Raw genomic sequence first — 26,064 nt, 5'->3', positions numbered from 1 at the left:
AATACCTTGAATGCTGCAGAATTTGAACAAATAGCCGTCCGCCCATTCAAGCCACTCATTGCATCCCATTTAACAGATTTTATTGACAGTTTCCTTCTTGTAATTAAAGGGAAAACTACTGGCCGGCAACCAAGATAAAGTTCAAAGATAGGGTCAAAACAAAAGCAGATGGAGGGGCACGTGTGACTGTCAATGGCACATAGCTTCAGAGCATGTTATTGACATGAGGTATCTAATGATCAGCACACCATTAAGGAGGGATCTATCCTGAACTTTATGCAAATGCTAAAAGAGACTTAAGACCACAATAAAGCAGTGGGAGAGGCACAAAGGGAAAAACAACAAAGCACCAACGATTTTTACTTATCAGAGATTGCTCCCTATTTTAGTACATTTCAGTTCAAATGGAAAAACCGTTATTCCCATAATTCTTAAACCTTAATGCACAAGAAGAACCTTTGAGGGAAAGATGTCTTCAGCAGAATTTGATGCCTAAAGGATTATGGAATGTGAGAAAATACTAGTCTCTATTAGCCAGAAGGAAAATGAACACTGATTATTCTTTTCCAGAAGCAGATTTTTTTTTTTTTTGCTGGGCAGGGTGGGTGGGGTGGTGGTACATGAAGAAGTTATGGTATATTTAACATTCGCTTACTTTCACTTGTACATACAAGACAAGGAGTGTATCTTTTCCTTGGACTGTCCATACATACTGTTCTCACAAGAGCTATTGCTTTCCCTAAGTTCCAAAGCGCATGAGAAAGGTAGCCGAAACTTTGCAACTTCCAAATAGAATAAAACACTTCCAATTTGATTTTTCTGATTTCTATGTTTTCACTAGAAAGCTGTAGTGACCATCATGGTCACGGTCCTCCCATTGTTCATCAATCTGCTCGAGCGGGCCCAGTAACATTGTGAGACTTGTTACTGTGTTTGGCATATAGAATATGTCACGGGTGGTTTGCCAGGCTTTAGCTTGCAAGGCTTTGCCATGCAGGCAAGATACTCTCAGTAGCTTGCCTGGCTCTCTGAGAGGGGCAGAGGAATCGAACTCGGGTTGGCCATGTTGGCTGCATGCAAGGCAAACGCCCTAACTGCTGTGCTATTGCTCCAGCCCGTAGTGACCATAACTTTACTGAATCATTTCTATGTTACTGGGTCTCAAGTCCTGAAAGATGAAGTTAAGGAAAGGAGTAAAACTAACATATTAAAAACAATGCCAGAAAGAGCATGTCAACATGCCAACCTGAATTAGCAAGAGCGATTGCTTTGAGGGTGACAAACTCTTCTTTCTCCAGCTTCATGCTCTTGTATTTCTTTACCAGCTGCAGGATAGCATTATTGAGGTCAAGAAGCCCTGCTAATTTGGATTGGTCTTCATCCATTATATAATCATCTGCATAGACAAGTTCGTCCTCAAAGGAAAGCGATCGGTATACGACACCAAGGATCAAAATCTCCATCCAAGCGCTCTGCAGGAGGCTCATCTGATCCGCCAGGGACAGTGTGGAGAAGCCTGCATGGGAAGATGGGCAGATCAAGTTACTTTTAAGCCTTCTTTTCATAATGCAACATCAGTCTCATATGGTAGCTACACCCCATCAGTGAATTATGCTGAGCTTTAGTGAGAGCTTCTCCTTAAACTCTCCCTCCATCATGCTGCCAATGGCAGAGCAAACGTTACAAAAGAACTGCAAACTACTCCTGTTTTCTCCACACAGCCAAGGGATAGATAACAGAGAAGCCATTTGAGCTTTTTCTTTTTTTGCTTGGAAATAAAATACCAGTCTTGAAATGGACTTGATTTCTGACTATGTCATAGTGAAAGTTTTATAAGAAGCCAGATTTTTAACAATCTCATTTCTAAAAACTATAATAAAACACAAGATTTAAAAACAAAAGTCAAAAACTAAACAAAATAGATGGAAACAATGCAGGCACCAGAGCAGAGAGTAACTTAGAACCCTTTCTCTAAGATAGTCTTAGGCACCAAGCAAGTTGGTTATGCTTACATCTTAAACGGGCCTTCCTAAATGAAGAGTGTCTCCAGTGATCTTTAACATGCATTTATTTTCAAAACATTAATTGCTGGCATAAAAGAAATGTAGTCTAAGCAGTTTGGGGTCTCCTCATAAAAGCAAAGAGCCACTGTTTATTCTTGGTATTGAGATCCAATCACTAAAAAAGTCAAAGAGGGAAACATTGGGTTTGGTAGCGATGATACGAAATGAGCCAGATTCTGAATTTAAATATTGACTCCGCTTGGCTTTGAGCTATTATACACTTCAAGCAGTAGCCTAATTTTTGTTTGGGGAAATATAAAAATAAAAACCAGCAAAGCACTAATTTATAATAGGAGCTCAATAAGCGTAACTACATTATATAAATGTTGAACCTGAAGTATATGGATGACTGCTTCAATTCTTTATGGAAAATCTGATCCGAATTCACATATGCATGCTTACATTCCCTTCTGAGCTTGAGAAAACATATGCCAAAAAGCATATGCAGAAAAACACATATGCAAAAAAAAACCCATATGCAAAAAGGAAGAAAATGTGGCTCAATAGGGAGAACTGAAGTAGTATAATTAAACCTCCTTCGAAGTAAAGATACACATTTCTCTCTCCCAGAGTATTCAAAGTTAGCGTCCAGGGAGGCAGTCTTAACGAAGATCAGCCACAGACTTCCCCCAACAATCCTTAAAAAAGAAGTATTTCTTCAAACTTCCCTTTCATTTCCAAGGTTATGCCCAAGGAATTTCAAGGTAATCAACCACCCTTTTTGTTCTGCTGACAAACTCACCATGATTTAAGGTCTTCACACCAGTGCTCTGGGAAAAGGGAGGACATTTTATAAATGCAACATACAAAACACCTTTTTATAAAAATTCTGTCTTTCTTTTCTTTCTTTCTCCTCATCTCTTACCCCAAATCATGACTACATTGCTACCCAGCCTTTGCAGGCTCTTCATCATGGTCCTTGCTGCTGTTGTCATTTTGATTCCTATCAGCCTGTCCCTATTCCATGGGCTATTCATTAGAAGCCACCTCACAATAAGGAAAGGGAAATGACTTCCTGGACTTTGAGGAAGCTGGTGGGTTTGCCATTTGGTATCCTTAACTCTTTGAGTTCAATAAAATCATCAAGAGAGATTAGTTAAGATTTTCTTAAAGAACTCTTCGATGAGGTGGAAAATAAAAGCATTTACATGGTATTGGCTAGTGAGTCTTTATTCCTTTTATCATTCTTTGAATTTTTGTCATTGAATGTGGGAGTGAATGAGCAAGCCTTCTTTTAAAATCCCAGCTAGAGCAACTGGGAACATTTCAAACAGGTATTCCAAAGTCAAAAAAGAAGGGTCTCTTCGAAAACAGTTTGGCTTCCCTTTCTTTTGGTTCCGAGAAGAGGCTAAAATTGCCACACACTAGAACAAAAATGTGCTTTCAAAGAAGGTGATTATGCCCCCTCACAGAGAAGGGAAAAAAGACCTCGTGAATCCAAATCTCTAACTCAAGAAAGGTGACTGAGGCAGTGTGCCTTTGGTAAATGAAACGGGCGGATCTGCTATGACACAGGCAAGAAAGTTAAGAGCAAATAACGGAGCCCGTCTTTCCCATTTGCTGCACGTTCTCATTCCTTTGCAGGCTCCCCAGAAGGCGAAGCGGAGCAGGAGCAGATGGGCAGAGAGCTGGGTCCTGACAGCACTCTCCTCCCGCCCAGACACTGCTGTTAGTAAATAGATTTACACATTCCCCATCTCCACACATCTTTCTGCCGAATAATTAAAAGCAGGATGATTAGTTTATTGAGTGGACGGAGGAACTTTTTTATTGAGGTCCTTCCACGATTTTATCACCACCAGCACTTTTACGGTTGTCAGGCGGATGCAGGCATCCAATTTTTCTTATCTGCCTGATTAATACAAACGCTGTTTCAGGACGCATTAATTAACAGATACAAATCTACGTTCTCATGGAAGGATCAATACGGAGAAGAAAAGAGGCATCAATGTGAATTTAGTGCTGATGATGGAGAAGGCCCACTATTGACATTTACGTGCGCGGAAACTCGAAAGTTGCGGGGGGTGGGGGGGGCTCTTTGTTCCTGTGATTTACAAATGAAAAATTTTTCAGCCACAACAATCTTTCACACATTTCAGCCGGGGTTTAATTAAGCCCAAAGCAATAAAATTTCAGTTTTGGGGGACTGAACCTGCAATTTGTTTCTTGGATGTCAATGGTTGCTGGGGTGGGGTGAGGGTTATGCCTGTAGGCTGATCTTTTTTGAAAATCTAACTTTCCTCTTGCATTTCTAAATGAAATGAAAAAGGTGCAGGGGCAAGGAACGGTTCTCTTCAGGGGTCTGGAGGAAGGTGTGGGGAGAAGGAGGCTAAAACACAAAATGGTTGACAATGTGCTGAGTCTATGTCAGTTGCTTTTAGGCACAAAATCAGGGTGGAAACAGATCATCTATATTGCACAAAAAATAAAGAAAAGTCAAGATTCATCCCTTAAGGAACAAAAATACTGAAATTACAACACTTAAACCCTTTCCTATCAGACAGCATGCCCTGGAGTTTGGCACAAAGAGTTTGCCTGCCACATCCCTGGGGAGCAGTTCAAAAACCTTGTCAGGAGACGGTTGTGATGGCTCAGAAGGTTGAATATATAACAGAAATGAGGACAGGATTTCACACAGGTCTCCTGGCAGCCCCTGCTGTGTGGTGGCGATCGCTTCCACACCTATAGACACATTGGGTGAAATTCTATATTTATCAATAGGCCTGAACAGACCTAAAGAACCAAGCTCTAAGTGAAAACACATACTTAGGAACAGTCTCAAGATCCCTCTGAAAAATACCCTTGCACCGTCGGAAGGTATTTATATTTGGATCCATAAGCTAATTACTGGAATGTGCCTTTTCCCAGCTTTCCTGGTATCTTAAGGTCAATGGGCCAAGAGAGAGGGGAGGGGCAGTCATCGAGAGAGACAGAGAAAGGGAGGGAGGGAGGGAGGGAGAGAGACTCCCCATCCACAGCACTGAGATCTCTTTAAAGAGAAGTCTCTCTTTCAAGAGAGATGCTTTGCAGTGGTGCCAATTGCACTCCATGTTCTTTGGGTAGGGACAGGTTAGTTTTCAGTGCTGTGTCACATTACCACTTTGCAAATTGCAAGATGCCAGGCCTGGTACTTTTTTAAATTCTCCCCCAAATCCTGGCCCATCCCCTGTACATCCATGACAACTGTGATTTCTTTTCATTTCCCTCCTTGAGCGATAGCACAGTGGAAGGGCATTTGCTTTGTGTGCAGCCAGCCCGGCTGAGCCGGGTTCAATTCCTCCACCCGTCTCGGAGATCCTGGCAAGCTGCTGAGAGTATCTCGCCCACACAGCAAAGCCTGGCAAGCTACCCATGACATATTCAATATGCCAAACACAGTAACAGCAAGTCTCAAAAAATGCAGACGTTACTGGGCCTGCTCAAGCAAATCGATGAACAATGGGAGCATAGTGTTCCCTCCTGGAGTGAGTGCCATTTGATGTATCTTGGGCATTCTGGTGGCAAGAATGTCTCACCAGTCTGACCTGCAGCTCCCTAGCATGTTTATCTGCACTGATGTTCAAGCCAAATAAAACAGGTGACAGTAGGGAATCACATCCTCTGGAAGGACTGAAAAGCTTCTCAAGAGGAAGGGACTGCCTGAAGCAAAAGACTTGCAGGAAGCACACTCTGTGCCATCTCTCTTGCCTTCTTCTACTGGAAACTTCCAAGTCTGACAGTGGTGCCATGGGCACTTGTCAAGGAGGGCCACTCCTACCCTCCTGACCGCCCTCCCCCCCCCCTCAGCCTGGATGAACTTTGCAGTCAACTCACCAAAAAAAAAAAAAGCTAAACATTTGCAAGTGAGAAGGGCAGAAACTATCTGATGGCTAGTCTTCTGAAATACACGTTCATTTCAGAAGGAATAGATGTTTATTTCCTGAATAGACTGTGGACAGAAATAGTCTAAAGAGCCTGAATTTGGATTTAACCCCTATAGGTAGTTTCTCCCCAGAAGTTCCCCTGAAACAGTGCAAGGATTATGCAAAAATCAGATTACTGCTAATTTCAAACTATTGTGGCCTTGATTTGCTCACTCATTGTTCTTGAATTGTAGTATTTCTATTATACATGAACACACACAAAACAGATACACACTGCAAAAAACAGCATATGGTAGCATAACCATAATTAGACTACCCTAAGTCACTGAAATGGTGACATCTCTCAAAGTTCCTTTGTTGATGGAGCTGGCTTCTCTGCCTCCAACGCAAAGAACCTAATGCTTCACAGGGCCTAGGGAGAAAAGAATAATATTAAACACTAAGGTCTAGCTTCACTACCAACATCTGCACTGATGATGAACCCAATATCTTCACCCATGTTGAACTCTTTTTGGGTCACACCCAGCGATGCACAGGGGTTACTCCTGGATTTGCACTCAGGAAATACTCCTGCCAGTGCTCAGGGGACCATATGGGATGCTGAGAATCAAATCCGGGTTGGCCTCGTAAAGACAAATGCCCTACCGACTGTATTATTGCTCTAGCCTTGTGGTGAACTCTTCTTGATCCTCCAATTGACTTTGTGTTTGTGTACGTGCATGCACACGTGTTTGTGTGTGTATATGTGTGTATGTGTGTGTAGTGGGGGACTAAGGGTGAGCCCAGTGATTCACATATACCAAATAAATTCTCACTGAACTACATCCTCTCATTTTAGGCCAACTGTTCTTTTTCTACTTCACAGAGAGGGGAGAAAGGGCTGCAAAGTTTAAGAAGAGAACTCCCAGAACGACCTTGAACTGGGAGCTCTTTGGCACTATTGCTGCAACATGGGAAGATGCCATTGTTGACAACATTGATGAGGAATATGATCGACTGGTTCAGCACCTACATAATTGTGCGAGGAACACCAAGAGAGAGATAGCCACAAAAAAAAATGCCTGTCTTCGAAAATGCTTGAGCTTATTCACTAACGTGGTTTGGCGCTTGCCTCAGGCAACCGCAAGCGAAAGTTCAAGCTCCTAAAGCAGTGCAGAGATGCGATCAAGGAAGACCTCAAAGAGAGAAGAGCAGAAGTACTGGTAGATGCGGCAGAAGCCAGGAAAAGCATTCGTAACGCCCGCTTGTCCTTCGCCAACTACAAGACCAAGATGACTGCCCTCCAACGTCCTGATGGATCTATCACATCTTCCAGAAGGGCAATGGAGAAGATTATCCATGACTTCTATTCAGATCTCTTCGATAGCCATGTCCATCTGCCCACATACCAAATTCCACAGGATGGATATGTTGTTCCCAATGTTCTCCCTTCTGAAATCTGACATGCCAGTAAAGAAACAAACAGCACCCGGCCCAGACAAGGTCAGACCTGAAGACCTGAAGAACCTGCTGTCAGTACTCATCAATATGCTGGCTTGGCTCTTCACACGCTACCTGTCGGAATACAAGTCCCATCCCAATGGAAAACCAGCAGGACTGTACTACTGTACAAGAAGGGAGACATCCACGACATTGGCAACTATCGCACAATCTGCCTGTTGTCTGTCATCTACAACCTGTTCACTCGAGTCATCCTGAATAGGATTGGCAGAACACTAGATAAAGTACAACCATGTAAGCAAGCCAGGTTCCGCAAAGGATTCAGCACCATCAACCATATCCACATGATAACCAAGCTCATTGAGGTTTCTCGGGAGTTCAAGATGCCACTCTGTCTAATGTTCATTAATTTAAAGAAGGCCTTTGATTCTGTTGAGACGGAAGTGGTCACTGAAGCCCTAGCCAATCAGGGCATTCAAACTCAATTCATCCTCCATAAGCTGTATTACGGATTCACTACCAGGATCTCACCATTCTACAAAGAAGTAATCATCAATGTCAAGAGAGGGGTTCGACAGGGTGATACCATTTCACCAAAACTCTTCAGTGCCACCCTCGAGAACATCACGTGACGAATGGAATGGGAAGGAATGGGAGTGAAGATAGATGGTCGGCAACTACACCACCTTGGCTTTGCTGATGACACTGTTCTAATAACACCAAACATTAGCCAAGTGGCACAAATGCTGGCCGACTTTGACCGTGAGAGTGAAAAGGTCGGACTACAGCTGAATCTTACGAAGACAATGTTTATGAGAAACAGCTTCGTTCCTGATGCTCCATTCACTCTCAAAAGAATGACCATCTCTGAATGCAATAGTAATGTGTACCTAGGTCGAGAAGTGAACATGATGAATGACCTGGCACCTGAGTTGTGCAGGAGGAAGAGAGCGGCTTGGAACATCTTCAAGAGCGTCGAAGAAATAGCTAAGAGGACGAAGAACCTCAGGCTCTGGTCACATCTCTTTGATTCCACTGTTCTTTCTGCATTAACATATGCCTCAGAGACCTGGGCCCTATGAAAACAGGATGAGAATTCTATTCAGGTTTCCCAAAGAGGAATCAAAAGAGCTCTGCTTGGATTATCACATTTTACTCAAATGAGAGAAACAATCCAGAGTTCCGACCTCCGTCGACTATCAAGAATCAGGGATGCTGTCTCGTTTGCCAAGGTGTCAAAAATCAGATGGGCTGGACATGTAATGAGATTTGGAGATGACCGCTGGACTAGAGCCATCATTACCTACTGGATTCCATGGGAGGTCAAAAGACCACATGGCCACCCACCTACCAGATGGTCAGACTTCATCAAGATCCTGAATGATCGGTTTGAGGCTGTTCGTGTTCCTATAATAAACAGACGCCACTGGGCTACACTAGCATATGACAGGGACAAATGGAGATGTTACTGGTGCCTGCTCGAGCAAATCGAAGATGAACGGGAAATCAAGTGATCAACTGATCAAGTTCTTTTGCATGTGTGGACAGATGGGAAAGCACTTGTTTTTATCTGGATCTGTTGTGTGTGTTTTCTTACTTGACCACACCTAGCTAGCTCCATGCTCAGTGTTTGGAGATCACTGCCCAGCAGTGCTTGGGGACCATACAGTGTTGAACCCAGTACTTCTGCGCATTCAACTCTTTGAACTGTCTACCCTGTCCAGTAACCAGTTGTATGAGGCACAAATTATAGCTCTTGTGTCTTATAATACATATGTATATGTATTTATTAATTGGTCACATATTTATTTTAAAATATCATTATGTATTTTAATATATTTATTAATTCTAGTTATTATTGATTAAACTTAATGTTTATTATTGTATTCATATAATTTATGTTTCATATAATATATAAAGATTTTTACTCTCTTACTGATTTGCAAAAATGAACTAGAAACTCAGTGGGGGTTTAATCAAGCTTCTATATACTGTCAAGTGCCCAGATGAAATCTGGACTATTTACCTGTGTTACTTGACGTGGTTCACCAGCTGAAATAGACTTTAACACAAACATTTTCTTTGAAAGAGGCAGTAATTGTTATCTTTTCATTAGAACATGTCTGTAGATATACCTCTAATACTACCCATAATATTATTCTTTGATTCTTCATTATTTTATTTTTGGAGTTTAAGAACACACTGGAAGAGCTTAGGGATTATCTCTGGCGCTGTGCCCAGGGATCACTCCTGGAACAGATTGGGGGGCCATATGGGGTGCCAGGGAATGGACTGCATACAAGGCAAACACTTGGCCCCTGTAATTATCTTTTCAGCCATGAAAATTTATTCCTATAAAGAGACTATCACCCAGATTTCAATAACTTAGATTCAATCAAATTGTTTGGGATGAACTGCAACAACTAGCAAAAATAGGATAGCTCCCACCACTGCTAATTTGATCACTTGTTTCAACATTTATTGATTCTGAAAAAGGTCTATTTCCCCCTCCCCACCAAAAGGTCTATTTTTTATGTTCTGTTTTATCCTTCAGGTAGTGTTCAACAGAGTTTCTATGGAGCCATTGTTTTAAAATTATGATTTCACAAGTCAAATGCATATTTCCCATTATCTGAAAGGCAAAATTTACATCCAAAAAGTACTTGCTGTCCATGGACAGAGTTGACCACCACCTATAAATGTAACCAGTGATCTGGAGAGTGTGGTAATTAAACGAGAGAAGAACCAAATGTAAAGGCAATAAGCTATCAATCCAAGACAGAATTATTACTACCGAAGGAGACTACAGGGATAATTGGATACTGACCACTCACAACTGCCCAAGGAGTTTCCAGTTAACTAGTTGGGGCACAGACATTGAGAGCATTCCCTCACCAACATCTCCTACACCATCTGGTGAAATGTCTTCTTTACTAACATCCTATTTCCCAGATATCCTGTGAGAAAAATGAAAATGTAATTGCAGCAAAGGAAAAATATCCTCAAGTGGCACAGGTGGAGAGCCTCAACATGATGGGGAGAGTTAGTTTGTTGGTGTCAGACCCTTCGAGTACAGGTTCTGCCCCCCCCCCCCCCCCATATACACATCTCTTAGAAGAAGAGAGGAAGTAGAGACAGGGCACAAGAATCATGGATCACACAAAAAAGAGTCAGCAGAGTATACGGCCCATCTTCCCACTTTGGAGAGAGGGCAGAGGGCAGGATGACTCCCCAGGTAGTACCCCACTTGACGTGGTCCCCACTTTCTCCCGTTTTCACCTAAGTTGATGTAAGAGAGAAACTGCTGGGGGTGGTTGCCACTGGGAGGAGCTGCTTTACAGGAGGGGAGTGAGTGACTTTCTTTTCCTGAAACACAGGGGCAGTCAGCCTGGAAATTTCTCTTTATTAATGTGAATAAAATCTGTTTGACCATGAAGAAAAAAGGAAGAACATGCAATATGACTTTTAAAAAATGTAGGGAAAGACATTTTCCATCTCACTGTGGGATTCACTGGCCACAATTTTTTGGTTGTTGTTTTTTGGGGAGTCACTCCCAGAAGTACTCTCCCCAGAACTCTCTGTGCCCCACCTCTGGGCACAGAGCCAGGAGTAATTCCTGAGCATCCCTGGGTGTGGCCCCAAATAAAACAAACAAACAAACAAATCAAGCCTGGGCTGGGGAGAGGACTCCAAGGACAGGAGCCCATGAATTATTGGATAATGCCCTGTTTTGGATTCCTGACACCTCATGGACTGAGAGCTGCCTCTCCAAACTTTGAAGAGAGCGTAGAGGGCAGGATGACTCCCCAGGTAGTACCCCACTTGATGTGGTCCCCACTGTGGTTCGCAAAAAACTGAGGAAAATAAGGAAATGGAGAGATAATGCACTTGGCTCAGGCCTTGCATGTGGGGTAGGGGTCCCAGTTTTGTTTCCAGGTATTGCCTGGTCCCTTGCACACTGCCATTTGTAACCCCCAAAAAACTAAAAGAGAAAAACTAAATAACAAAATTCAAGACCCCTCAGGCAACACAGATTAATTCTTTGTTGGACACTGACCGTCAAAGACTTGAGATGGGTTGTGGTGGGGATGCTGCACCCCAAATTCCCCAAACTCCTTCCTCCCACTGACTTCAGTGACAGGCGAAAAGTTAGTTCTGGGAGCAGCAAGAAGGGGAGCTGCATATTTGGGTCTGTGATCCATCTGGACTAGAACACCAGTATCACTTGGACCCCACTGAGAACTGAACTGTGTCCCTATAAAAAGGCTAGCATCCTGCCTCCCAGGATAGGTGCCATGGGCTGACTTGAAAGTAGGGTCTCTGAAGACAATGAAATTAGGGTGTAGGTGAACTGAAAATGATAAGCCAAGGGCCAGACACAACCACAGACAGGGTGAAGGGGATGAAGAGGCTCTGGAAAACCTAGAAGCCACCTTGTTCCTGGAGCCCTAGTGCACGGATTCACACCCCAAATGGACTTATCCATCCAAGCAGTGAGAACCGGGCATAGTTCACAGAATGTCTGGATTCAGCCCCACCTGAGTGAGAGGCTCAAAGGGATTGTTCCCCAAACCTCACTACTGTGTGTGATGATAGCACCTTGGGCCCTGGTCCTTGGACTAGCAATAACAGGGTCAGCAACGAGCCCCCAAGAATCTGGGTGACTCAAAGAAGGGAAGATCAGCTTCTTCCTCCATGGGATGGCCTTCCCTAGCTCTGTTCTTCCCACTCTACTTTAGAGCTTTTTGAGGGGTTCACAGCAACTGATACTACGTCCAGGAAAGGTGGGTTGCTGTGCTCCAAACTTTCAGAATGTACAAGGCAACTCCAGCAGGATCCCTGGCTGTCAATGATGCTGCAGGAGAGGGAAAACAGGTAAGGCAAAGAGGGGCCAAATGGAGAGAAGGAGTAGGTTCCAGGGAGACGCCAATAAGGGAAGCACAGGTGTTGGCTGCCTGAAATGCTCTGTTTTCCTTTCTCCTCCCGCCCTTCCGCACCCCTACCCCACCAGAGTTTTTCCCAGACCTGCTTTGGGTTTAAGGGGTCCTCCTCATACCCTTCCACTTGGCATCTCCCTTTCCTGTCCCTCTTTTGCTGTTGTGGCTATGAGGATTTGAGTGCAGAGAAAGCTAAGTATGCCACCTGCTGATCAAATGTTCACTTGGCTCCCCACAGGATGAAGCTGATTTTCTCGATCAATGTGGAATTTCTTGCACCCTGCTCCCTGCTCTTCTCCCCTTCTTGGGACACTTACCCAGATGCTTCTGGTGCTGGAGGATTTACTATGCTGTAAAGGGAGCTCTGCTCTTAATCCTAAAGACAGACAAAATACTTCAAGTGTACAACTCCATCACACAAACCGCCACTATGATGCCTCCACAGCCACTATGGTGAGTTTTGGAAGTCAAAGGCACTCATTCCTTCCCACCCTTCTGTCATCATGCTTCCCAGAAAGCTTTGGGGCCACTGAAGGCTGAATACAGTAAGAAATATCCATGGAATAAAGGTAAAGATGAAGGGATTTGGGGAATGGGTGTTACGCTTTGCCACTTAAAAGGAAAGTCTGAATCCATTGCAGTGGGGCTCTCCCTTTGTTCCTGGTTGTACCTGCAGAGCCTCCTATAGCAACTACTCATAGCATGTGCTCGATAAAAAAATCATTGCAAAGGAATGAAGGGAAAACCCATAAGGAGTTTGGGGAGGGGTGAGAGGGTGGGAGGCCAGTGGAATGAAGAGATCATTGCAGAGATCAGCCCGTTCTCTTGGGAGGCGGGGGTGGGGGAAGGAGGGGGGGGATGTATGGTATCTGAGCATCTAACAACAGTAACAGGTTGCCTAGTATTTTATAATAATTCAACCAAAGTTGATCATGATAATCACTGTGCCACTTTTCTTGGCTTCTAAGTGCTCACATATTCAAAAGCAATGGTTCATGACCACAGGTCTGTGGATGGTGCTAGTCCATGATAGTCATTGTGGTAATGCAATTTGCCTCATAGTCACTTGAACTCTGAAAAACATTTGCCTATAGCTTCTTGGCCTCCATCAGATTCTTTAATTTTTTTGATTTTGTATTTATTGTGTGTGGGGGAGGGGCTCCCAAGAAGTGCCCATGAGATCTGCGGACCCCAGTGGCAATTCTTGCCCAACTGGACTAGCAGTTCAATGCACAGACCTTAATAAGTGATGCTCCTTAGATCCTGTGGTGCTGGAAATACCCAGGTCACTCTGGGGGTGCTGGGGACCTGGGGTATCCAGGACCACCGCTGGAGGTACTCAGGGACCTTTGGGCTGTACCCAGAGATATCTGAGGGACGATGTGGTGCAGGTATCTGACTCAAGCTGGGTATAGCTACACCTGAATCTTAAGTGCTATATGATTTTTCAGCTCTAGTTTCTTCTAATTTATAATGAAAGCTGACATTTTAATCAGATGGCCCACCACTCTCCCTTATATTTACAAATAAGCATCTACAATAGAATCCATGATACTGTCACCATGATTTTTATTTTTATTATTGCCAGTATCCCTAATTAATTTCTCTATTTTATTCCTCTTGTATAATTATTTTGACAATGTGTAAATTTATTTGTGGTAGCTAGGATATTAAACCTTGGTAATTCCACCCTCGCCAATCCAAATATGAAAATACATGCCTAATGCTTCTTCCACAGACATGTGTGCATCAGAAGTATTTTGTTGTTGTTGTCTTTTCAGACATTCATTCTAAAGAGATCCCAGATCTAGTTTTTGTCAGGCCCAAGCAAAAATTACTGCTAAAGGCATACCACCCACCCCTCACCCCCAAACATCACCCCCATGCACACACAGGTTAGAGATGGAGACTCCTATTCCCCCTAGTGGGTTTTCTCTCCCAGAATCAAACATAGTAAAAAGAAGTTAAAAGTGTAGATATGCATCAGCTGTCCATCCATTGCTAGAATCTTGGGCTTGCATCCAGGAAATGCTCTGGGAAGAGCAATTGCCATGGACAGGTGTGGGTGTAAGGCCCTTCGGCTTGTCCTAGAACACTGGTTTGTGAATCCCTTCTAAGGTAATAGTTTCCTTTTCTGTTCATCTTGTTTGGGGTTCACAGCCTGTGGTGCTCAGGGACCGGTCACAGCAGGACGCACAGGAGGTGGTGCTGTGCAGGGGGGCATGTCTGGCCTCCTGGTGAAAAGCACATGTGCCAGCCCTCAAGCCGTCTCCCCAGTCCTCACATGATCAGTCTAAAAAGAAACCATTCTCGTAGGCTGTAGGGGTAGGCCTAGCAGGAGAGAACATTATGCCTATATTCTGGCAAGCCAAGGGGACTCACTTTCATCTAAAGTCAGGTAGGAAGAGGAAAAAATAATACTAAATTAGGCAAAAGTAAAATACTAGCCTACAAGACCAATGAAATGATACAGTACTCTGAGGCAGTGTGATCTCCACTGGAAAAGTAAGTAAATAAAAGATAAGGAAGAAGGAGGGAAAGAGGAAATAAAGAAGAAAACAAAAAAAAGAGGTCCCCACATATTTCTGGGGACTGGAGTGATAATCACCCTACAGTGGGTAGGGTGTTTGCCTTACAAATGGCTGACCTGGTTCAATCTCTGGGAACCATGGCAGTCCCTGGAGACCCTGCCAGGAGTGATCCTTGTGCACAGAGCCAGGTGTCAGCATGAGCACCACCAGGTGTGAACCAAAAGTAAAACAAAATATTTTTTCTGATGAATTAGGTAGTAGATTAATATTACTTTGGAATAAGAATAGTCTTCTGCATACTTGAGAAGTTGGACCTAAGACAAACAAACATGTCTAGTGAAGGCCATAATTTTTTCATAAAAATAAGGAAATGGGGAAGAATATGAGAAGATGTGGGTTTCTTAACATTTGTGATAAAAATAAAGGTGTTTTACCTTTCCAAGAAGGTTTTCATAAATTAGCAAACTAATTATTGCTAAAGAATGTAATTTAACATTCAACAAAAGAGAGATAGACTTATGGGACTCTGTAGGAAAGTTGAAGAAAGAATTCAAACTGTCATTTAGGCAACTGGCTTTCCACAACAATGAATCACTGGCAGTTTGCACTTGCCTCTCTTATTTCTCATATTTTTTAAAATGGCATTCTGGCCCCTAAAAGCACTTTAAATTAAAAAAATGGTGGACTTTTTTTTGCCCAAAGAATCTTCTAAATGTTATTTTATTTTTTAAGATGAACTACTTCTGAGAACATTCAAACAGTAAAGGAAATCTATAAATAGCAAGCTAGTCACAGTTGCTTTGTTTCTGATCTATGAGACTCAACATCAAATTCTGATTTTACAGGATCTAAAAATGCATTCCAACATGGATAAATTAGGAGTAAGCAATAGTAGATAGAAAAAAGTATAAGTTAAAATATATGCGCATGCTCGCTAACACACACACACACACACACACACACTCTTATTTATTAAGATAGCACCAAAGAAGAAATTAGCAGGTAAAGAGAAATGTTTGATGCACTCTCTAATCAGATTTTGGATTAAACACTGCATAATCAAGCAAGGTGAGAATTCAAGTTTCTCCCAATGCCTCTGTTTGCGTTCACGAAATGAAGTGGCTGGATGTGTAGCAAGGTCTCTCATCAAAGGGATCTTTTATTTCTCTCATCCCATTTGGTCTGTGAAAGTAGCAATCACACCAGAATGGCAAAGAATGATGTCAGCCTGATGCAGACCCTTGGCCATTCCCAATGATCTTATCTAAAACTTGGTAAATTGTGTTTTGGCCATTGCCAGTGGTGGGGGACAATCGTCATTTCCCTGGAATGACTAAGAATTGGTTCTCCTAATTCTCCCAAGGACCTCTGGGAGCAAATAACTGATAATTTCTACATTAACTTTAAATAGCATACCTTCAAATCTTTTTCAAATTTATCTTATTGGTCTCTTGGTATAAAAACACCAATTCCAACAGGAGCAGTAATCATCAGCTATTTTGGGGTTAGTGGTGGTCACATTACTTTCTCTCCCCTTCTCTTACTTTTACTAGTCATGGAAAGGAAAAAGACAAGTCCTTCTGGTAAACTTTTCTTGATTTTTTTCAAAATAAAAAAAATATCATAACTATCATAAGCCCTAAAAAATGTCATAACTATCATAAGCCCTAAAAGCACTGAATTAAAAAAAAAAGTCTGGAGATCTTCTGCATAAAAGAAAGTTAGAAGATTTATAGCCCAGACCATTAAAAACAAAGTGTCATATGTATTCAGGAAGGTACACAGGAGAAATATGTTCTTTATGAGATACATTTCACAGATAGGAAATTATAGCCGACTGATCCTGAATCTCCACGTTTGGATAAAATTAGAAAAGCTCGTCAGTTAGGCTTAAAGAACTGGCCAGAATTTTTACTCTGCAAAGCCTGGAAAAAACAACTCCTTTCCATTTCTAGCCTGGAGAGTTCAGTTTAGAGTCCAGCTCCCACACGATTTTTGTCACAGCTAATGAAGATCTGTTTACGAATATTTACTCCCAAGTTCTCAGCTGGCGGCCTCTGGCTGAAGCAGAGCGAAGTTGTTGCGGCTTGGCATCTGTTTCATTACGGAGGTTCCCAGCTAGTTTCTCTTTGAAGTTGGAGGTAATCCGTTCCATTCCTCCCTGCCGCCCCTTCTTTCTCTCCAAACTTCCCCCAATTTGAAGAAGTGGCTAAGCCCAAACCAAAACCTAAACCAGCAAACCACATAGCTCCAACCTGGGATGTGCAGCGTTTGCAGGGATTCAGGGCTTGCCAGCCTGTCCCGTTTGCCATGTACACACAATACTCAAGTCAATCCCTGTCCCTCTCCGAAGAACTTTGCACTGCATTTTCATGCATGGGCAGTGTGCCTGTGCGTGCGTGCATGCGTGCGTGCGTGCCTGTGCGTGCCTGTGTGTGTGTGTGTGTGTGTGTGTGTGTGTGTGTGTGTGTGTGTGTTTAGGATGAGGGAAAGGTGTCAGGCAGGACATGATGGAGCTGCTTACAAAACCTCCTTCCCGGACCACTTGCAGCCTTCCTGCCAGCACCTATCAGAAAGTAAATTTATCTTTGCATCTCATTTCTCATGTGTGCTGTGAGCTGGCCCCTTTTGTGTCACTGAGATTCTACAAAACCCATCCAGGAAATCCTGGAACATCTTCCAGGGGGCTGATTCAAGGAAGTGAGGCAGGGAGAATACAACGGTCCAATCCTTGCATAAAAGCTCTTGGCAAGTGACAGCTTCTGAACTGGTTCAGGGTAGCGTGAAGATTACCTTCTGAAGGTTTCTTTCCTCAACAATCCAAAATGAAGCGGGTGGGGGGTGGGGGAAGCTGCCTGATTCTAATACACCTAATTAGCCATCGGCAGACTCTTAATTGCATACATTAGAATGATTCCATAGTGGAGATTAATTCTAAATATACCCAAGCAGCTGGTTAAGATGCCATGGATTACAGTGTGGACTGTACTTTTCCACTTAATTAGATATCAAAATTAAGCAGCAACAAGCATTTTGACATAACGGGGATCAAGCCGCTGCTCAGGGTCCCAGAGCTGCACTAAAGTGACCGCTAAACAGAGGCGCACAGATGGAGAGATATTAAATGCCGCACTGGAAAGTAATTTCAAATAATAAAATATCAATATTTACATTTTAATTACCCCTACTGAGAGCTGCTCTGTCATTTTCACTATTGCCGACGCAGCAAGGGGTAGGGGAATGACATTGCGGCGCTGGTTGCAATGACTATTTTGTTTCCATTAAAGAATGACAAGTGTTTTAGAGGAAGTGACATTCGGTGTGTGAACAAGAATGACAGCAGATCAGAAAATTCCTATTAAGGGACTAAATGCCTCAACAAGAGGATTGACTCAGAGCAGCGGCTCCTCCTGGAAGCCCATAATCATTTCCAAATTTTTGCGCTCGAAGTTTATTATTGGGCATGCCCCAGGGAAGTTCAAATCTCCCATGAAATATTTAGGTCTGTAAAACGTTCTATGATGATTGTCAATTTAAAAACAATAACACTTGCCGCGAAGCAAATATCCAGGAGTTATGTGTAAATCACAGAGATGTGAGGGGGCTCATGATTGTTGCTTTTCTTTCTTTCATTTAAATGGACAATATCATCGATACTGGATCCTAGAAACGCACTCATTTCCCATTGACCACATGGGCAGAAGCTCGGCCAGGGACTGAGAATCTGGTCATTACAAAATGGCTGAGCTTCCTCCTCACTCTTGTCATTTTGGATTTTCCTCAGGGGCAATCAGCATTTCCCTGCTATGGAAAGCGACCTCAAGAGCAGGTCATCATCTGTCCATGTCGAAGTACACACACACATACAGCAAGATCTTTTCCTGGAGCTTCTGTTATTAAAAAAAAAAAAAAGACAAACCAGCAAATTCCTAGCGGCTTTCCCAAGTCCTCACCAAATTTAATTACTCTTTATGGGGTGTGAAGATGAGATTATGGGGGGGAAAAATAAAGGGTATATATTAGATGTGACATGGCTCATTCACAGGATAATAAATGAAAACAGTAAAGTCTTCCTTTGGGGACGTCTGTCAAAAGTACCCAGATCTGGAAAGAATTTTAATGCCTCGAGATATGAGCAAAGAGGAAAGGAACTCTTGGTCACTACACTGTAGCAGGCATTGAGCTGACCCCCTAGCTCAGCGCCTGCATTTATTTAATGTGTAGAGACGAGCAGCCATAAATGTGATAAATGGCTGTTAGCAAGAGGCTGAAGAGAATTTTCAAGAGGAGAAGGGGGAAGTGATGGGATTCTATGGACCCTGACCCATTCTGCAAGCTCCCATTTCCTCCCAAACAGCAGTTTTGAAGTTGGAATAAAAACTTGCCCAGAGGCTGGGGCCCTGGGTCTAAGTGGAGACGCCCCTTCCACAGAGCAGCAGAGACCCCTGGAAAGTCTTTGCTGAGGCATCCAACGGCTTTTAGGATGAGCTCGAGCCCCATTTCTCCACTTTTCGCACCTTTTAATTTCTGAAAGAGCCACGGTTGAAAATCTTAATTAATTGTTCCATCCTGCTTCAGGATCATTATGCAATGTAATAAAGGCCGTGTAATTATGAAATTTTACAGCCATTACCAAGGCTGATGGCTCGTATTTCATCCTCAGCTGGACCCGATGGCTTTTAGGGACTCGGCTCCCCTTTGATGAACTACAGACAGATCTATTAGGCCCAAACAATATCCAGGCGAGGCAGCTATAATAGCTACCTACAGATGAAGCATTAGATAAAGATAAACTATAAATCTACACACACAAATGCGGGGATATCGCCCAGGGATGACAGAGGAGCAGAGTAAAGTGGCATTTCCCAGGAACATACGCCTCTCTCTCTCTCTCGCTCGCTCTCTCTATCTCTATCTCCCTCTCTCCCTCCCTCTCTCTTTCTCCCTCTCTCCTTTTCTTTGATCCCCCCTCTTTCTCTTTCTCCCTCTCTCCCACATCACCTCTCTCTTTTTCTTTCTCCCTTTCCCTCTCTCTCTTCCTCTCTCTTCTTTCTCTCTTTTCTCTCTCCCCAGAACAGGTCAGATTTCACAAAAGAAAGTGAACCCCAAGTGAATGCTTCATTTACTCTCTGTATCTTGAAATAAAATGAGAGAAGTCTGGGGTATGAGTGAGCTCGTAAGCCTTCAGTTTGGTGCATTATTTAAAGGGCAGGAATGACTCAGATATCCCAACATCTATTTCAGGGATGAGGGTGGGGGAGATGGGGATTTTTCCTCTTGCATAGTGCAATAATGCAGCAATCTAAAATAAGTACCTTGAAGCCAATCAGATTTTAGCTCATCTAATCTTCACCCCTCCCTAACTCCCCCAAAAGAAAACCAATAACAACAACAACAAAAAAAAAATCAAAAAGTAATCAGACACCCAAGTGAAAATAGTAGGGAAAAGGAAAGTAAAATCCTATGATTATAGAACTGAGATGTGTGTAGTTCAAAAGTATTTTGATTTGTGAATGAATTTTTCAAACATCACAGAATGGATAAGACTGTGATTTGCTTAAAGGATGTCCAACACATCCTTCTGTGTGAGTTTGGGAAACAGTTGGATTCCTAGAAATACCAGTGAGCTAGGAAGGGATCATCCCACGAGCCTCAGTGTTCCACTCCAGAGAGATGTAGCATCACCCAAGCCCCAGTGAAGAAGGCTGAGACCTCCCAGAGCTACTGCCTTCAGTCCTCAAGGGGTCATCCCATGCAGGGCCCCCTTTCAGGATCATAAGCAGACAGGCAGGCTACAGCAGGGCTTGTCCAGGTGGAAATGCCTACCTGGGAGTCCATCCAACTCAGCTACAGGCTGAAACTGGGGACCAGGCTGGGCAGGATGTGTATGTGTCAGCTGACTGGGAGACTGAAGCTGATGGTGTCCTCACCATGAGGACAGAGGGGATACATGTGAAGTGGGAGGTCAAAGGCGGTTCAGGTCCATGGCAGCTCTGTGTAAAACAGCATGATATAGTTCACAGAAAGCATCTCCGCAGACTAGAATAACCAGGCGTAGTAGGATCTTGGCTGCTCTCTCGCCCTATCACCTGCTAACCAGAAGCAGACTGGCTCAACCTGCTGCTGAACAGACAAGGTCGCTTGGTTGGACTGTGTGGCACAGCCACACTACTGGATTAATTACAGCACTGTGCCATGACATGTACATCCACAAACACCACTCCACTGTCGATGCTTTGTCTGCGTTCTGGGCAGGAAAACGGGAGCCCCACACTTGTCTTCCCTTAACAAAGAGAGGGTCTCTCTGCCGGTGTTATCTCACACCTCCCACTTTTTTTTTCCAGAAACGGAGACCAGGGACTCTATTGCCCTTGGCCAACAGTGCCTGACCTTCAGCCCAGCCCCATTTCTATACCTGTCCTTTAAAGGGTTGCTCCTTCTCCCAAGGAAGCCCTTTCCTCTGTCCTCAGCCCACCTGTTCTGACTGCCTTCTTCACTGACCTTCAGCTCAGCCTGTTTCCCTTTTGTTTCTCCATGTTCCTCTCCACCAGTCTCTACTCCTCTGTGGAGCTTCTTCCCTGACCACAGCCTCGTGCTCTGCAGCTCCTATCTTTCTGTCTGTTTCCCCTTCTCCATTCCCCCTACTCCTGTAACATGGAGAACCCTGATGAAGGTTGTGCTCACGCGCTCTGCTGCAATTCATTCCACAGGACAAGACTTCACTCCCTGCAGGCACCAGCATTCACCAAATGTCAAAGCCCTTGCCTCCTCCACCCTGAATCCTACTGGACATTTAGATATCTAATTAGACGTCAATTTCTTATTGGATATTAGCGCATTCTACTTCCTCCTGGGAGCACTGCCCTTCCCTTTTGGCCCTTTGAAATCACCTTCTTCCTATACTTCCTTGCATGTACCAGTCCCTCCACCTGATCTTTCCACAGCTCTGCCTCAGCAATCCCTCCCTGTCCCCTCCCTACTCACTATTCTGTTAGGGTCACACGCTGTGTATTGGGGCCCTCATCCCTACCACTCCCTAAAGCCTAGGCCCACTGAAATGTCCTGCTTGATACATCTGAGTGTCTCCCACTAAATTTCTCTCCCACCTCCGGAACTTCCTGCAATGCATGCTTGAGATTGGCACCTAAAACTCATCAGGAAAAACAACTCTGGAGCAAGCATAGACTTGGCTCTTCTCTATGGTCCTCCCAAGCTATGCTCAGGATACCTGGGGACCACAGCAGCGATTCTCAGCCAACTGGGTCATCACATCAGTTCAAAGACCCAAGGATGTGTGCTGCTCAGACCCAGCAGTGCCTGGGTTACCCCAGTAGTGCTTAGGGGAATCCAGAGCTGCACCAGAGCTGTTCCCAAGGGTGCCAGAAATCTATACCATGTTGATTGCATGCATTAGACAATCTTCCATCCTTGTTTGTTATTTTTTAAACTGAAACATGTGTGTGTTGCGGGGTGCGGGGTGGGGATGGAGGGGCGCGAGGGTGTATGACCGCAGTAGTTCAGAACTTATATGGAATCAAAAAACTACATGGTCTAATATCAAATCTTCAAAATATGCAGAATAAAAAACATCATGAACAAAGAAAGAATGAGAGAAAGGGAGAAATAAAAAAGAAAGTACAAGAAAAAAGGAAAGAAATTATGTCACACAGTGGTCGAGGGCACGCTCTGCATCTGCACGTGTGAGGTACTTGGTGTGAGCCCAAGAACCAAATGTATTTTAATGATAGATCAAAGATAAACATGGGGAAGGGTACTGGTTACAACTTGGATGATGGCTGAGAGTCTGTAAGAAATGCTGAGAGCAAAGCAGCTTGTAAGCATTCAGGCACATAACACCCATCGATGCCGAACCCTGCTTTCTGCTATGAAGCCTGGACTGAGAACAAGCAGAGACTTGTCACTTCTGCTGCACAGCTATAGGTGACACAGGCAGCTGTTACCTGTTACCCAGTTAGAGGTGACTCAGGCAGCTGCGAGCCCTTCAGAGCACACACTGTAAACTCAAGAATACTTAGAGACAGAGGGGTGGAAAGCAGCAACTGCATCTCTCAGGCCATAAAGAACCTGCTAAAACCTCTTCACAGACCACTTTACCCATCACTTTGTTTTGCAGATGAACACCAAGGTGCTTCCCCACATTCTTTTTGTTTGTTTTTCTGGCATCACCCAGTGGTGCTCAGGGCTTATTCCTGGCTCTATGCTCAGGGGTTACTCCTGTTGTGCTCAGAGGATCATATGGGGTGCCACAGGTTGAGCTTGACTTGGCCTCTATCAAGACAAGCACCCTATATCTGTACTGTCACTGTACCCCCTGCTCAATTTTGGGGGGGTTCATTCTGCACCAGGCCGGACCTCTCTCTGGTTTACACCAAGTCCACTTCATGGCAGGTTTCTGGGAAAGCTAAGAGCCATGGTAGGACAAGATCATAGGTGACTATTAAATAAGCCTGAAAGTGCTCAATCTGATAGTCATGACGTAGGCTGCAAGCCTGGGAAATGATTTTAAAAATGACCTCATTCAAAATTTTGGTTTCCAAGTTCCTTATGAACACCATGAAAACAGTAGGCACAGCCAACCTGGCATTGAAAGCAGCACTGTGGAGAGACAGATGTTCACTCTCCTTTAGCTTCCCTAGGACAGACAATAACGGAACACATGAGAAACAACAGAGAAGTAAAGCGAAGTTCAAAGCCAACCTCACCCCAAAGGGACATTTTTTCATTGTGGACTTCTTACGCAGGTATGCTTTTTAAACAGAATAATACCAGGGCGCTTAATTAGGACTGCTCTCTACTTAGTTGAATAGTTGAATTATTTCTTTTTTTTTTATCATCAAAGAATTTTCTGTATATGCTCCTGTTGAAACAGCAGCTGGTTTTTCCAGAGGTCTCAGTGTAACCTGGAAGATGACATTCTCTACTGTGGTGAGGGGACAGCAGTCTCTTCTTTGAGTCAGGCAGCGCTAATAAGAAAGCTAAACTTCATGTGTCCTAGCTTTCCTTCCAAGTCTTATTAATTAGGTGGAGAGCCTTCCCCGCACCCCAGAACAGCACATGGTATTTATGAACAGCCCCAACTAGAACAAATATACAGAAAAGGAGGTAATTAGGAACTTCAACAATTCTTTTATCAATTTGGCAGGAAAAACCCAAAAGATGCCTTCTGATTATGATCTTCTTCATGATATTTTAATTGTACTTCTCAACCTGCTAAATTAAAAACTACAGGGCAATCTTGCTTAGTTCACAAGGAAGATTGTATCAATTTGCAACAAAATGTACAAATGCCTATCTGCTTTAATTACACCAAGAATTTAACAGGCAAATTCAATAGGATCACAGGATAGAGAGAAATGTTATCTCTTAGCTAATGGCATTATCATCTTGTGTATACTGTTACACATTACAGAGTATGAATTTCTATTTAATAACAAGTTTAGGAAATAATGATATTTAAGTAGGAGGAGATCTTTAGGATATTTGAGATTGGTGGCTGGTTCTATGATTCGTCTTTGGTTAGACCATGAACAAAACCTAAACAGACTTCATTTTTCCTCTCCCCTTGAACAAAAACCAGAATTCAAATTTTTACTGATTTGTTTCCACGGTCATTTTATTTTAGGTCAGTCTTCACTTTAAAGTGAAAAATATGCCAAAATTTCTCTCAGCCTTTTCCAGAGTCCATTTCTCTCTACCCTCATGACCCTCACCCCAGCGCTTCCTGTGGTCACATACAGCAGGTCCTGCGACCCTCAATAACCCACACTTTGAAGTGTTTTTTCTTTCTGCCCACAGCTTGAAGCCTAATGTGGGCCAACTTTCCAGCAGTAAATTGACCTAAAATGTTCTCTTGGCTGAGTCTTCAGGAACTGGATATTCTACCTTCTGCAGGATGGTTGGGCAGGGGGCAGAGAACTGTAATTAACTGAGCACTAGCCCTCGTGGATCACTTCCCACAGGTTCTCTGTCCCCAGCAAAGGCAAACCCACCACATTTTTTGGAGGGTGGGGGTTCACACAGAGAAGTGCTCAGGGCTTCTCCTGGCTCAGTGCTTAGGGATCACTCCTGGTGGTGCTCTTAGGACACTATATAGTGTCAAAGGTGAAACTGGGGTTGACCACAAGTGAGGCAAGCACCTGAACCCCTGTCCTATCTCTGCTGCACAGCAAAGACAGTCCCCTGATGCTGATAACCTTCAACTTAGGCACTTCACCAAGAGACAGGTTAGCCTGTATGCTATAAGACATGTGTCTTGAGGATTTCTCATGAAAAAGGAAATCCTTAAAAATCACTGAGTGCTCTTAAATAGGACATCATCAGAGAATTCCATTCCAGCACTTTTATGTTATTCCCTGGAGCTCCCACCAGTCACTCTGGGGTGTGAGAGTGAGACATGGAATACCACTTGGAAAATGTAGTCTCGTAATGTCAAGACAGCTCCTATTTCTCCATCTCAAGCTAAGAAACACCACAGATTTATTCTATGCTGTCTCTTGAATTGTACACAAAGTCTGATTTTATAAACTTTCATATTTTTAATATTTTTTCTATAAAAATAAGTGACTTACTTATTTTTATAGAAAATAAGCTGCTAGTAAATAATATTGAATTAAAACAAAGTGACTATGACAGGTTTAAAAACAATTCATTCATTTTTTTTAAAACAATCCAATGATCTTATAGGATTGAATGTTTTCTAGCCATCTACTCATTTGCTAATTGTAGCCTTAGGCCCACATTTTTATATGGTTCATAGAGCCTTGCATGTTCCATGTCTGAAAACTCCAATTTTGATTTAAACTAGTCTGAATTTCATTTTCACGTCCACTCTAATTATTCTCAGCCAAAACTACTACCAAATCTGCTCTCCTCACCTCACTGGAATGCATTTGGAAATATCTGCAGGTATTTCTTGAAATGAAAACTTCAGAAGGAGAAACAGAGGTTGTAGAATGTACTACAGAAACAAACTCCCATTCAAAATGAGAATAGCTCACCACTGAAAACTATGTGAGTTATATGCACTGAACATATCAGCCATTGGCTACCTGGAGTCCACTAACACAAATATAAGGGACCTTATTCATATCTTCGACAAAACCTTGTATGCACTGAAATTCCCCACGACATTGTAATATCTGCCCCAAACCCATAGAAGTTCATGTTTGCCTGGCTGGAAACATCATTTCCAAATCTGCTTTCCAGAATA

The 26,064-nt window shown here is 43.2% G+C and overlaps 1 protein-coding gene across 6 annotated transcripts in view; it reads right to left on the bottom strand.

Annotated features, from left to right (window-relative positions):
• ESRRG (estrogen related receptor gamma) overlaps window positions 1-26,064 on the bottom strand; it is a 635,624-nt gene that overhangs the window by 18,922 nt on the left and 590,638 nt on the right. For all 6 annotated transcript variants that reach the window (XM_056110835.1, XM_056110832.1, XM_056110831.1 and 3 more), the window contains one exon: window positions 1,247-1,516. In XM_056110835.1, the coding sequence (XP_055966810.1) occupies window positions 1,247-1,516 (270 nt within the window). The remainder of the gene's footprint in view (window positions 1-1,246; window positions 1,517-26,064) is intronic.

The sequence above is a fragment of the Sorex fumeus genome, unplaced genomic scaffold (genome assembly GCF_029834395.1).
Source record: "Sorex fumeus unplaced genomic scaffold, SorFum_2.1 ptg000010l, whole genome shotgun sequence".
NCBI classification, from domain to species: domain Eukaryota; kingdom Metazoa; phylum Chordata; class Mammalia; order Eulipotyphla; family Soricidae; genus Sorex; species Sorex fumeus.
The sequence above is the reverse complement of the archived record's forward strand: the minus strand, read 5'-3'. Positions and strand labels throughout refer to the sequence as shown.